Source organism: Cucumis melo, unplaced genomic scaffold (assembly GCF_025177605.1).
Source record: "Cucumis melo cultivar AY unplaced genomic scaffold, USDA_Cmelo_AY_1.0 utg000364l, whole genome shotgun sequence".
NCBI classification, from domain to species: Eukaryota; Viridiplantae; Streptophyta; class Magnoliopsida; order Cucurbitales; family Cucurbitaceae; genus Cucumis; species Cucumis melo.
Genome location: NW_026123940.1, coordinates 39,999 through 54,971, shown reverse-complemented (window position 1 = coordinate 54,971; position 14,973 = coordinate 39,999). Strand labels below are relative to the sequence as shown.

Sequence of the window (14,973 nt, the reverse complement as noted above, 5' to 3'; positions counted from 1 at the left end):
ACAACAAACTTACCCTCAAACCAACCTTAAAAGTGTTCAAAACGAGTCTAATTATCACTTGAATTTTAGAAACGATCTAACAAAGCTTAAGTGTAAGTTGGTTGCTCATAACCTAGCAAGAAGTTAAAAAAGTGAGAAAAGAGCCTTTCAAGACCCAAAATGGCAACAAAGTGCGTAAGTTCAACAAACTAGGTTTAAAACAAACCTAAAAGGTGTTGAAAACATGTCTACGTATCACTTGGACCTTAAAAAACGACCTAAGACATCTTAAGTGTAAGTTCATAGCTCACAACCTAGCGGAAAGTTCAAAAAGTGTGAAAAAAGCACTTTAAGACCCAAAGTGGCAACCGTGTGTGTGAGTGCAACAAACTTAGTGTCAAACCAACCTAAAACGCATTCAAAACATGTCCAAGTATCACTTGAACTTTCAAAACGATCTAACAAATCTTAACTGTAAGTTCCTAACTCACAACGTACCAAAAAGTTCAAAAAAGATTGAAAAAGAGCACTTCAAGACCTAGAATGCCAAGTGTGTAAGTGCAACAAACTTAGATTCAAACCAACCAAAAAGGCATTCGAAACACGTCTTAGCTTTCAAACGACCCAATGACGCTTAAGTGTAAAAGCTTGTAACTCATAACTTGCCAAAAAGTTCAAAAAAGTGTGGAAAAAGCCCTTCGATGGCAATCATGTCTGTATGTGCAACAAACTTAGTTCGAAACAACCTAACACCTGTTCAAAACATGTCTAAGTACCATTCGAACTTAAAGAATGGCCTAACAATGCTCAAGTATAATTTCGTAACTCATAACCTACCAAAAAAATTCAAACATCGTAAAGAAAGCACTTCAAGACCCAAAATGGCAATTAAGTGTGTGGATGCAACAAACTGAGTCTCAAACAAACCTAAAAGGTGTTCAAATCGTGTCTAAGTATCACTTGAACTATCAAAATGACCCAACAAAACTTAAGTGTAATTTCGTAAACCATAACCTACCAAAAAATTCAAAAAGTGTGAAAAAAGCACTTCAAGACCGAAAATGGCAACCAAGTGTGTTAGTGCCACAAACTTTGTTTCAGACCAACCTAAAAAGAGTTCAAAACGTGTGTAAGCTTTCAAAACGATCGAACAATGCTTAAGTATAAGTTCGCAAATCACAACCGACCAAAATTCCAAAAAGTGCGATAAAAGCACTCTAACACCCAACATGTCAGCCAAGCGTGCAAGTTCAACAAACTTAGTTCCAAACCAAAATAAAAAAGAGTTTAAAACCTCTGAACATTGCTTGAGTGTAAATTCGTAACTCATAACCGACTAAAAAGTTCAAAAAAGAGTGAAAAAAGCACCGAGGACCTAAAATGGCACAACCCGACCAAGCATGTAAGTGCAACAGACTTAGTCTCAAACAAACTTAAAAAGTGTTCCAACCGAGCCTACGTATCACTTGACCTTTAAAAGCAACCTCACAAAGTTTAAGTGTAAGTTTACAACTCCCAACGTACCAAAAAGTCAAGAACTGTGAAAAAAGCACTTCAAAGACCACAAAAGAAATGGCAACCAAATGTGTAGGTACAACAAACTTACCCTCAAACCAACCTTAAAAGTGTTCAAAACGAGTCTAATTATCACTTGAATTTTAGAAACGATCTAACAAAGCTTAAGTGTAAGTTGGTTGCTCATAACCTAGCAAGAAGTTAAAAAAGTGAGAAAAGAGCCTTTCAAGACCCAAAATGGCAACAAAGTGCGTAAGTTCAACAAACTAGGTTTAAAACAAACCTAAAAGGTGTTGAAAACATGTCTACGTATCACTTGGACCTTAAAAAACGACCTAAGACATCTTAAGTGTAAGTTCATAGCTCACAACCTAGCGGAAAGTTCAAAAAGTGTGAAAAAAGCACTTTAAGACCCAAAGTGGCAACCGTGTGTGTGAGTGCAACAAACTTAGTGTCAAACCAACCTAAAACGCATTCAAAACATGTCCAAGTATCACTTGAACTTTCAAAACGATCTAACAAATCTTAACTGTAAGTTCCTAACTCACAACGTACCAAAAAGTTCAAAAAAGATTGAAAAAGAGCACTTCAAGACCTAGAATGCCAAGTGTGTAAGTGCAACAAACTTAGATTCAAACCAACCAAAAAGGCATTCGAAACACGTCTTAGCTTTCAAACGACCCAATGACGCTTAAGTGTAAAAGCTTGTAACTCATAACTTGCCAAAAAGTTCAAAAAAGTGTGGAAAAAGCCCTTCGATGGCAATCATGTCTGTATGTGCAACAAACTTAGTTCGAAACAACCTAACACCTGTTCAAAACATGTCTAAGTACCATTCGAACTTAAAGAATGGCCTAACAATGCTCAAGTATAATTTCGTAACTCATAACCTACCAAAAAAATTCAAACATCGTAAAGAAAGCACTTCAAGACCCAAAATGGCAATTAAGTGTGTGGATGCAACAAACTGAGTCTCAAACAAACCTAAAAGGTGTTCAAATCGTGTCTAAGTATCACTTGAACTATCAAAATGACCCAACAAAACTTAAGTGTAATTTCGTAAACCATAACCTACCAAAAAATTCAAAAAGTGTGAAAAAAGCACTTCAAGACCGAAAATGGCAACCAAGTGTGTTAGTGCCACAAACTTTGTTTCAGACCAACCTAAAAAGAGTTCAAAACGTGTGTAAGCTTTCAAAACGATCGAACAATGCTTAAGTATAAGTTCGCAAATCACAACCGACCAAAATTCCAAAAAGTGCGATAAAAGCACTCTAACACCCAACATGTCAGCCAAGCGTGCAAGTTCAACAAACTTAGTTCCAAACCAAAATAAAAAAGAGTTTAAAACCTCTGAACATTGCTTGAGTGTAAATTCGTAACTCATAACCGACTAAAAAGTTCAAAAAAGAGTGAAAAAAGCACCGAGGACCTAAAATGGCACAACCCGACCAAGCATGTAAGTGCAACAGACTTAGTCTCAAACAAACTTAAAAAGTGTTCCAACCGAGCCTACGTATCACTTGACCTTTAAAAGCAACCTCACAAAGTTTAAGTGTAAGTTTACAACTCCCAACGTACCAAAAAGTCAAGAACTGTGAAAAAAGCACTTCAAAGACCACAAAAGAAATGGCAACCAAATGTGTAGGTACAACAAACTTACCCTCAAACCAACCTTAAAAGTGTTCAAAACGAGTCTAATTATCACTTGAATTTTAGAAACGATCTAACAAAGCTTAAGTGTAAGTTGGTTGCTCATAACCTAGCAAGAAGTTAAAAAAGTGAGAAAAGAGCCTTTCAAGACCCAAAATGGCAACAAAGTGCGTAAGTTCAACAAACTAGGTTTAAAACAAACCTAAAAGGTGTTGAAAACATGTCTACGTATCACTTGGACCTTAAAAAACGACCTAAGACATCTTAAGTGTAAGTTCATAGCTCACAACCTAGCGGAAAGTTCAAAAAGTGTGAAAAAAGCACTTTAAGACCCAAAGTGGCAACCGTGTGTGTGAGTGCAACAAACTTAGTGTCAAACCAACCTAAAACGCATTCAAAACATGTCCAAGTATCACTTGAACTTTCAAAACGATCTAACAAATCTTAACTGTAAGTTCCTAACTCACAACGTACCAAAAAGTTCAAAAAAGATTGAAAAAGAGCACTTCAAGACCTAGAATGCCAAGTGTGTAAGTGCAACAAACTTAGATTCAAACCAACCAAAAAGGCATTCGAAACACGTCTTAGCTTTCAAACGACCCAATGACGCTTAAGTGTAAAAGCTTGTAACTCATAACTTGCCAAAAAGTTCAAAAAAGTGTGGAAAAAGCCCTTCGATGGCAATCATGTCTGTATGTGCAACAAACTTAGTTCGAAACAACCTAACACCTGTTCAAAACATGTCTAAGTACCATTCGAACTTAAAGAATGGCCTAACAATGCTCAAGTATAATTTCGTAACTCATAACCTACCAAAAAAATTCAAACATCGTAAAGAAAGCACTTCAAGACCCAAAATGGCAATTAAGTGTGTGGATGCAACAAACTGAGTCTCAAACAAACCTAAAAGGTGTTCAAATCGTGTCTAAGTATCACTTGAACTATCAAAATGACCCAACAAAACTTAAGTGTAATTTCGTAAACCATAACCTACCAAAAAATTCAAAAAGTGTGAAAAAAGCACTTCAAGACCGAAAATGGCAACCAAGTGTGTTAGTGCCACAAACTTTGTTTCAGACCAACCTAAAAAGAGTTCAAAACGTGTGTAAGCTTTCAAAACGATCGAACAATGCTTAAGTATAAGTTCGCAAATCACAACCGACCAAAATTCCAAAAAGTGCGATAAAAGCACTCTAACACCCAACATGTCAACCAAGTGTGCAAGTATAATTTCGTAACTCATAACTCATAACCTACCAACATGTCTAAGTACCATTCGAACTTAAAAAATAGCCTAACAATGCTCAAGTATAATTTCGTAAGTCATAACTTACCAAAAAAATTCAAACATTGTAAAAAAAGCACTTCAAGTCCTAAAATAGCAATTAAGTGTGTAGATGCAACAAACCGAGTCTCAAACAAACCTAAAAGGTGTTCAAAACAAACCTAAACCAAACATGGGAACAATCAAGAACAACCTCAAGATTTTCAAGAATGGCATGAAAACATGCAACAAAAACTATTAAGAAAGCAAAAATTACCTTAGGTAGTCTAGAATTTCCACCAAGAATTAAAGAACCTACAAGATTACCTCAGATGATTGGAAACAAAAAAGAAGACCTTTGTATAGATTTAGATTCTTCTAAGAAAGAGGAATTAATTCCTAAATCTTCATTCCAACATTCCTGCAAGATTTCAACCCCTAACTTTGTTTCATACCCATTCAACATTACAGAAACATGAATAAAAAAGTTTCCAAGATTCAAAAGAAGAATCTGACTCAAACAAAAGAGAAATGCAATTTCATTCAGATTTTCAAGTAAAAAAGATAGTTGTTTCAATATCCAATCTCAAATTCAGCAGACTTTAATTTTTTTTACAAAACCAACATTAAATTAAAGACTATATCAACCTTAATTTTCATGAAGCATTCCAAACCTCTCAACTTAAACAGATTAACATTACCTGTCAAGATCGACATTACTATCGATTGCAAAAGTTAAAGAAATGGGAGCCATGGAATCTCTCGCCCATTTCTCAATGAATCCAGTGCCCCTCTTGTTATGGTTCTTCTATTCAATGTTAGCTCACCTCCTTTTCCAGCCTACATCTTTTAGAAATCAAACTTAATCATGCGATTGGAACGACCAAAATTGAATTCAATTAAGTCACTTCATTCTTAAAAATTTGAAAGCGAAATTAAATGAATTTAGAATCACATATTCACATTGAGTTTACTTGATATATGTATGAATTTAGACTCATATATGTATGTGTCTACTTGACCTAACCGGTTGGACTCTAAGGGATGGGTAGGTCTGGTTTTGGTTAGGCCAAGAGTGAAGAGTTCCCCACACAAGCTCTGATACTGAGGGAGCTCAACGCATTCTACTTGACCTAACAGGCCGGAATCTAAGGGCTAGGCAGGTCTGGTTTTGGTTAGGCCAAAAGTGAAGAGTTCCCCACACAAGCTCTGATACTGAGGGAGCTCAACGCATTCTACTTGACCTAACCGGCTGGACTCTAAGGGCTAGGCAAGTCTGGTTTTGGTTAGGCGAAAAGTGAAGAGTTCCCCACACAAGCTCTGATACTGAGGGAGCTCAACGCATTCTACTTCACCTAACTGGTTGGGTTTTAAAGGCTAGGAAGGTCTGGTTTTGGTTAGGCCAAAAGTGAAGAGTTCCCCACACAAGCTCTGATACTGAGGGAGCTCAACGCATTCTACTTGACCTAACCGGCTGGACTCTAAGGGCTAGGTAGGTCTGGTTTTGGTTAGGCGAAAAGTGAAGAGTTCCCCACACAAGCTCTGATACTGAGGGAGCTCAACGCATTCTACTTCACCTAACTGGTTGGGTTTTAAAGGCTAGGAAGGTCTGGTTTTGGTTAGGCCAAAAGTGAAGAGTTCCCCACACAAGCTCTGATACTGAGGGAGCTCAACACATTCTACTTGACCTAACCGGCTGGACTTTATGTGCTAGGTAGGTTTGGTTTTGGTTAGGCCAAAAGTGAAGAGTTCCCCACACAAGCTCTGATACTGAGGGAGCTCAACGCATTCTACTTGACCTAACCGGCTGGACTTTAAGGGCTAGGTAGGTCTGGTTTTGGTTAGGCGAAAAGTGAAGAGTTCCCCACACAAGCTCTGATACTGAGGGAGCTCAACGCATTCTACTTCACCTAACTGGTTGGGTTTTAAAGGCTAGGAAGGTCTGGTTTTGGTTAGGCCAAAAGTGAAGAGTTCCCCACACAAGCTCTGATACTGAGGGAGCTCAACGCATTCTACTTGACCTAACCGGCTGGACTCTAAGGGCTAGGCAGGTCTGGTTTTGGTTAGGCCAAAAGTGAAGAGTTCCCCACACAAGCTCTGATACTGAGGGAGCTCAACGCATTCTACTTGACCTAACTGGCTGGACTCTAAGGGCTAGGCAGGTCTGGTTTTGGTTAGGCGAAAAGTGAAGAGTTCCCCACACAAGCTCTGATACTGAGGGAGCTCAACGCATTCTACTTCACCTAACCGGTTGGGTTTTAAAGGCTAGGAAGGTCTGGTTTTGGTTAGGCCAAAAGTGAAGAGTTCCCCACACAAGCTCTGATACTGAGGGAGCTCAACGCATTCTACTTGACCTAACCGGCTGGACTCTAAGGGCTAGGCAGGTCTGGTTTTGGTTAGGCCAAAAGTGAAGAGTTCCCCACACAAGCTCTGATACTGAGGGAGCTCAACGCATTCTACTTGACCTAACCGGCTGGACTTTAAGGGCTAGGTAGGTCTGGTTTTGGTTAGGCGAAAAGTGAAGAGTTCCCCACACAAGCTCTGATACTGAGGGAGCTCAACGCATTCTACTTCACCTAACCGGTTGGGTTTTAAAGGCTATGAAGGTCTGGTTTTGGTTAGGCCAAAAGTGAAGAGTTCCCCACACAAGCTCTGATACTGAGGGAGCTCAACGCATTCTACTTGACCTAACCGGCTGGACTTTAAGGGCTAGGTAGGTCTGGTTTTGGTTAGGCGAAAAGTGAAGAGTTCCCCACACAAGCTCTGATACTGAGGGAGCTCAACGCATTCTACTTCACCTAACCGGTTGGGTTTTAAAGGCTAGGAAGGTCTGGTTTTGGTTAGGCCAAAAGTGAAGAGTTCCCCACACAAGCTCTGATACTGAGGGAGCTCAACGCATTCTACTTGACCTAACCGGCTGGATTCTAAGGGCTAGGCAGGTCTGGTTTTGGTTAGGTGAAAAGTGAAGAGTTCCCCACACAAGCTCTGATACTGAGGGAGCTCAACGCATTCTACTTCACCTAACTGGTTGGGTTTTAAAGGCTAGGAAGGTCTGGTTTTGGTTAGGCCAAAAGTGAAGAGTTCCCCACACAAGCTCTGATACTGAGGGAGCTCAACGCATTCTACTTGACCTAACCGGCTGGACTCTAAGGGCTAGGCAGGTCTGGTTTTGGTTAGGCCAAAAGTGAAGAGTTCCCCACACAAGCTCTGATACTGAGGGAGCTCAACGCATTCTACTTGACCTAACTGGCTGGACTCTAAGGGCTAGGCAGGTCTGGTTTTGGTTAGGCGAAAAGTGAAGAGTTCCCCACACAAGCTCTGATACTGAGGGAGCTCAACGCATTCTACTTCACCTAACCGGTTGGGTTTTAAAGGCTAGGAAGGTCTGGTTTTGGTTAGGCCAAAAGTGAAGAGTTCCCCACACAAGCTCTGATACTGAGGGAGCTCAACGCATTCTACTTGACCTAACCGGCTGGACTCTAAGGGCTAGGCAGATCTGGTTTTGGTTAGGCCATGTTTTCAACAGCACATGTTTTCAACACATTATTAAGTATGTACAGTATTTACAATATTTAGAAAATGAATAGCATGTCTTCTACGCATTTCTAAGCTATCAAAGAATGCATTTTCAACATATTTAAGATATTCAAATGACAAACACAATCACAAACCCGAGCTCCATGCTCAAGGGTTAGGCAGACATGCTTGTCTAAACTAGAAAGCAAATTAGACATAGTATTTATTTTAAGAATAAAGACATTGAAAAAGTTTAAAATTTGAACATTTTTGGCAAAATGAAAATTTCCCAAAGGACATAGAACATGCAAAGCTACAACCCTACCCCCCACTTAAAACTTTAATTTGTCTTCAAAGCATTTTAAGCAAGATTGTAAGGATCGAAAAAAGAGATAGGGAACAGAAAACTTCCCCTTGCTTGCAAAGGTTCCAAATTCGATTATACTCCATTTTTTCCTTTATTCCTACAAAAAGAAAACAAGATTTTCTATCAAATTTTATTAAAGAGGTTAAACTAAAAATTTATGGATATCTAGGATGTTAAAATCAGCGAGAAAAATAAGTTCTCCTGCCTTAATAAGAACATCCTCAACTATGCCTAAGGGGCTAACATATAGGACCTATCCACTAATTGGATGCTTACATTGGTCTTTTGCAAATTATTTAACCCCTAGTTCTTTTCCCACATACCCCACAAATCATCAATTGATGGGTATCTAAATCCATATCCTCTTAAGCTTGGAATGAGAACTAAAACCACCGCCTACACACGAGTATTTTTCACATGCATCAGAATAATACCATCACCCTAAATAAATAAAAAGGCTACGATCTTGGGGTCTACATATAATCTATCAATTCCAATTCCTTGAAAGTTAAATTCTTCCATCTATTACAGCGAGGAAAAGGGATACTAAACATCCAAGTACAACGAAACATCCATCATACGTTCCACAATTTAATTATAGATCAAATATCATCCCAGATTCGTTAATTTGTATGCACTTCAAAATTTTAGACTACTTGTTTAGTTGCTTTCACATGGGAGACTTCAGCAGCTGGTTTTTAAATGTTTGCATGTGGAAAAACTTCATAGCAGCTATGAAATATCTATTCAAGATACTTTCATTGGCCACTCTCTAATCTACTTTTTCTGTGATTTTATTATGTCAAAAGAATGGAATGATCTAGAGTTTCACTAGCGGTGCATTAAGGATCCCATCCGAAACGAGATGCATAAAAGTGGACAGACAGAAAAGACAAGCATACCAGTCCAGAAGCTGGTGGCATTCCATATTCCAAAGCAGTAAGAAAATCATCATCAAGTGTCACTTCATAAGAATCATCCTCATCTTTTTGGCAATTGAAGTCCAAAGAGTCATTACATAAGAAACGAGATACATAAGAAACAGCTGAGCCATGCTTCTCATTGTGTTGCCTGATCTGGTCTTCTAATCATCCTCTGTGCCAATTTTGTTTGTTTTAAAAGAAAAAGATCATTACAACCATTCCAATTATCATGGAACCGAAACACTAAAACGTTCCAATAGAAACTATTATTTCTTGACATGGCACATAAACCAATAATGCACAAGTATACCAAGCAAGAAAAATAGAATGCTCATGTAGAGCTTGGACGCACATTGTTATGGAGTTAAGCACATAACACATAACAAAAACGATTCCTTTGGTAACCTTTCGACTGAAAGGGTCTATACAAGATGGAACAAAGTACAGGAAAGTTATCTTCCAAAAGGTGATAGACTATCCAGTTTAACTTGAGTTCAATACTAATGTACTTTCTCTCTTTCAAATGCCATGAAATTGGCTAAAAAGTTTCATCATCTGTGCACCCTTCTAACATTAATGATTGATATAATCACCTCTTACCTGATAAATACGATCGATCAATTCGAAAAATGCATTGGCCAGCTCACGACCACAAATGAAAAGTTCAAATCTTTCTGTAAACCCTGCATGGCTAATAATGCACAAGAAATGAAAATTTTTAACCCCTCCCAGGTAAGAAGAAAGAAAAGATAGAAAAGACATTCAAACAGCTGTTGGTGTAAAGATTTGAGATCTCAATCATGGTCATCCTCCAATAATTTCCCAAAGAGGAGAATAATTGAATATTTTAGGATGGAAAACAAAATTGATAATGACCCAGAGCTTATTTCTTTGGAGTTCTTGTAGATTACTAAAGGGATTAGACAATACGACTTTGTGTTTTAACATCAAGAGTGGATATCTTGTTATAGCACAAACTTAACTTAGGACAGTATGCTCCGTAAATTATGCTTTTATGTTTCTGCTTGAATAATTAGTTGTTTTTGTGTGTGCACTCTCACATATATATTCTAAATGATGATTATCTTTCTTGTCCTACAAATGAATCCTTGGTTACAAATGGAATGGACAAATTTGACAATAAGATTGATAGAATCTAAGCGAGCAAAAGGCTGAAGTTTCATACCTGGGGGAGTGGAAGAACTGAAAGAACGTCAATTGTGAAGTAAGATAAAAAGAATCTCCAAGCTCTTGTGCAAACACCATCATCGGCTTCATCAGGTTTTGCATTATAAAATTTGGAATATCTAAAATGAAAATGACAGACTATAAGAATTATGTAGAGGAAGTCTATGATTGAGCTAACAATTACAACTACTATTCTCATCTTGTTGTCAAATCCAACACATCTTTTGCCTTAATCAACCAACAAGGTGTAACAGAACAAAGGATCCAACAAGGTAGCAATCACACACAACATGACAAGTATTTCATTCCACAAATGAAGAAATACCGGGTTTCTATCACCCAAACATTTAAGATATCCCAAACCTTTACTCCTAACTTCTCAATCAAATCTTATGTTTCCAAAACTCGTAAGCCTATCAAAACTAGTAGTAAAGCTTGTTGAAATTGATCTCAATGTTCTCAGTGAGCATGTTTCTCCAATATACGAAGGTTTACTCCTGGACAGGGGACAAAGCAAGTGGAACAAATGAACCAACAGATACTTCTACTATTTGATTTTGAAGAAAAGAATCACAGGAGATGGGGGACATCAGAAGAATTTCAACCGCACACAGAAAACAGATAAAAAATAGTATAGTTGACAACCCAACAACCATTTAACTGCAATACTTCCTAAATGATTAGCTGGTAATTATTTAATCTTAGAAGAGAACTAGAAATCGCCCTGGTCTATAGACAATACATAGAGAAATGACAATGATGTGAGTGATTGTTACTAAAGGAAAAAAATAGTTTACTGATGATGAATTGAAGTAGCCTTTCCTTTGTAATTGAATGATTTAAAGAGTGATCTAATGAATGTTATAAAAAATAAATGAGGGGAGAAACTCAACCATGGAGAGAAAATGGATGGTGAATGAAGTACCAAAAAACAAACTAGCAAATGCAGTCATAGTTAAAATAAAACCATCTTCCAAAGTAGTCTTCTCAACCAAATGGCACTTATTTTCTACAAACCCAACTTCTTTTCACTTTTTAAATATTCAATTTGTGTTAGTTCCTACACACAAAAAGATCACAAACTCCTGAAATGGATAGAATTACAGGGCTACAGGTTATAGTATTTTTGTGAATCTAAAGCAATTATGAAGCATAACCAAGTAGCAAACACAAATACTTGATGAAACTACTAACAATCACAAAAACTTTGGAAGTTAGAAGTGCAGAGAAAGAAAGTGAGAGAAGTCAATTCTGGCAAAGTGAGAGAAGTCAGTTTTGGCTTAAAAAATCCCTTTTGACTCCTTCCCAACTTCCCAGATGCAGTTGAACCCCTTCAAAATGACCACAACTGACTCAACTTACAGTAAAAAATCAAATTGAGTGAACATATGGCAAGTGGGTCCAATTCCTTTTACCACAGAAAACTATAATACAAGTTCTTTCACTACCTAAAACCCAAATTCCACAACCACAGTTATGCAAGAAGAAGAACAACAACAAAAATGCCTCTCAAACTCCAACAAGAAGTACAGAAGAACTTGAATTCCAAAAGGGAACTTTACTTACCTCCGTACTTCCATGGCTGAATTGAGTGAGCTAGAAATTAGAAAACACAAAGAATGAAGCTGATTTTGAGGTGCATCCGGAAGGCAATTTAAAGCTTTTGGCAGTAGCTATGTAACAAGTTTCCAAAGTGAGCCACCATAATCGACTAAAAATGGAAACCAAAATGAATGAGCAATCAATGAAATATTAAGTATATCTGAAGAAACAAACATATTATTCTGATAAACCCTGCATAATTATTCTGAGATTATAAAGATGGTGTTTAAAATTGTATTCAATTCATTTTAAAAGGTTAACCATGAAAAGGAAGAACAGTGGAGACCATGAACTACTAAAGGCATGCAATTTTTCACAATATCATGATGAGAGACTTCATGCTTTAAGTAGTCTTTGACACAAATCAAGACTATAAAGTGTCGAACATTTTCTAATCTTTATTAAAGTTTATCTTTTTTCATGCTTTAGTAATAGAACTAATTTCACTTAACAAGGTCCAAAACTTGATGATTAATCTTGAGTTTATGATTTCAACCGCATACTGAAGTCAGTTCAACCAATCTACGAAATTACAAAATTAAAAATATAAAGGATGGCATACAAATTATATATAGACATTTTGGACAACTGCAACTTTTTTTTAGTACACGGTTGCAGGGATAGGGGTGCACTCAGGTGCGCATATTAGCACGAGGAAGATAAAAACCTTCATTAGAAGCCGAGTAACGGCTGCCATTGTGGATACACACTCCTCTGTTAAATTTTCTACACCAGATTTTACATCTTCTCTAATCTGTGAGATGATTCAACATAAGACCAAATTAATTTTTCATATTACAGGAAAATATCATTTCACCACACAAATTAAGAAAAAAATATACCAAAACATCCATAATCACACCACGTAAACTACCTTAACAACAGAATCAGACAACCCAGGGATGGAATTCTCAGGAACGGTCTCCATACTGAGCTTCCGCTTAAGTGGGTTAGAAGATGGAGCAGGCTCTTCAACTTAGTCGGCGAGGGTTTGGAATCGGGAACCATGGAGTTGGGAATTTGGGATCTGACGGTGAAGCATTTTCTTTGGAAGACGACATAGGCTTCCGAGGGGTCTTCCGCCCTTGATTCCGGCGCCGTTAGCGCATGGAATAGAAAATGGCAGTGGATCGGCGAGATGGGTATTTAGCAAGATAGGGTTTCTTGGGTGGATGCTTCATTTTAGAGAATAGAAATTGAGAGAAAGGAAGAGTGAAGATTCTGAGGAAGACGAAGGAGACAAGAGATCGAGAGAGAAGGGGAGGCGGAGAGGGGGGGAAGAGGAGGGAGATAGTTGCCGTTGAGAAGAAAGATGAAGAAATTTAGAAATGAGAGAGAAGCTGCGAAGGGAAGTTGTTTTTTGAAATTTGAAATGAAATGAAATGAAACCTTTTAATTTTTAACTAAGTTATTGGAGATTTTGAATTAAAAAAATAATATATAATTAAAGTTAAAAGAATGTATACGTGCATACACATTTTTTGCAAAAGAATACTTAATGCACTTGTTTTTTTAAATAGTTTTTAGACAAACTATTATAAATAGTTTTTAGACAAACTATTATAAATAGTGATACTATTTTACTAATAGACATTATTTAATAGAATCTAAAAATTTAATATATTTAAAAACGACTCTAATTTTTAAAACAACTCTATTTTTATATTAATAAAAATAATAAAACAGATAAAATATTTTTCTATCAAGTATAAAAAAATTTATCTCGGAGAGGTTTCTTATTAAACATAAATAACTATATGTCATTAAAATATTTTATTTATAAATATTTTAAAAAATAAATTCTGTTATTTAAAATAATTTCTTCAGAACTTTTCATCAAACTATGTTTTTTCCATAAATGATTTATTTTGTATTTTTATAGCCACGTGGAGAAAAAAACAAAAGGTGTGGAAATGTGTCCTATCGAGCGCCGATTCGATGTTTCGTTTTAGTGCCCGAAATTCAACCATTTATCTATTTAACTACAAATTACAATAAATCACAACTCATTCTTATTTCTTAATTCTCCCTATTTAAGTATTCCGTAATTAGTTATAAGTTTCCACCATATAATTTGATCACAATTGAGTCTTATCATATTTCATGACTTTAGTTTAATATTTATGGGGAAAATATAAAAAAGTACATAGTCATTTCTATAAAAAAAAAAAATAAATAAAGAAACCTAAATTCTTTTGAAACGTTACAATATTGTTATTATTGTTTACTTTGGAAATAGTTGCAAAATTAAAATTAGATTCAATAGAATCGTGAAGAAATTTCTAATACTAGGATAGCAAGAGATTCATAAATTATTTATAGTACCTTTATTGGATATATCTAAGCATTGCTTAAAAATTGTAAAAGAGCGCTTAAGCTCCCTTTTTTAAATAGCTATCTATGTCGCAAAAATGTGAGCGTTCAAGGCATTGTGGAAATGGCTCGAAGTTGGAATACAAAGAAGGTCCACCCATAGCGGCTGCTTGCTGACGTAGATTCTCAATCACACTTAATTATCTAATGTATAAAATTTTCAAAATTTTATTTATTTGTTTTTCCTTTTCAATATTTGGTAATCTCCTTTAACCAAGAAACAAATTAACCCCCACCCTCTGGACCAACAAATTTTGACAGAACACAATAAACTCTTCTTTACCCATTTCTCATTTTTCAACCTCCTGCCTACTCTTTTTACCCAAAAATAAAAGCTGTAACTCTCTTTTATATAACCTCTTCTCTAACTTTTTCAAGAAAGTTCTTAAGCTGTATTGTAAAGATTAATGATTTTTGTTAAAAAAAAAATAATGTTATCTATTAACTAATCAAATGGTCCAAAGTTTAACATGGTATAGTTGTCAGAAAGTGAGCATCAAAATGACAGATTGTTAGATGTATATATTTCATTAACTAAGAGTTGTTAAGAACTTCAATGTATGATCAAGCTTTTGATTTCTTATCATGCTTGC

At 36.5% G+C, this 14,973-nt stretch overlaps 1 protein-coding gene across 11 annotated transcripts in view; it reads right to left on the bottom strand.

Moving 5' to 3' along the window:
* LOC127145936 (uncharacterized) overlaps nt 1-13,390 on the bottom strand; it is a 54,939-nt gene extending 41,549 nt beyond the window's left edge. The window contains exons 1-7 of one of the 11 annotated variants that reach the window (XR_007817625.1): nt 12,882-13,390; nt 11,972-12,116; nt 10,404-10,524; nt 9,818-9,908; nt 9,197-9,389; nt 7,432-8,391; nt 5,278-6,987 (exon numbers count right to left, since the gene is read on the bottom strand). Coding sequence is in view for 7 of the 11 variants with exons in the window: in XM_051080722.1 (XP_050936679.1) it covers nt 5,147-5,251; nt 10,404-10,524; nt 11,972-12,078; nt 12,675-12,761; nt 12,882-12,935 (474 nt within the window). In the remaining 4 variants the exon portion in view is untranslated. Of the gene's footprint in view, nt 1-3,940; nt 4,833-4,973; nt 5,258-5,277; nt 6,988-7,431; nt 8,392-9,196; nt 9,909-10,403; nt 10,525-11,971; nt 12,117-12,674; nt 12,762-12,881 lie in introns of those variants that run through there. The other 10 variants (XR_007817624.1, XR_007817623.1, XM_051080722.1 and 7 more) reach the window with 10 other exon arrangements.
* Nucleotides 13,391-14,973: the final 1,583 nt, after the last annotated feature.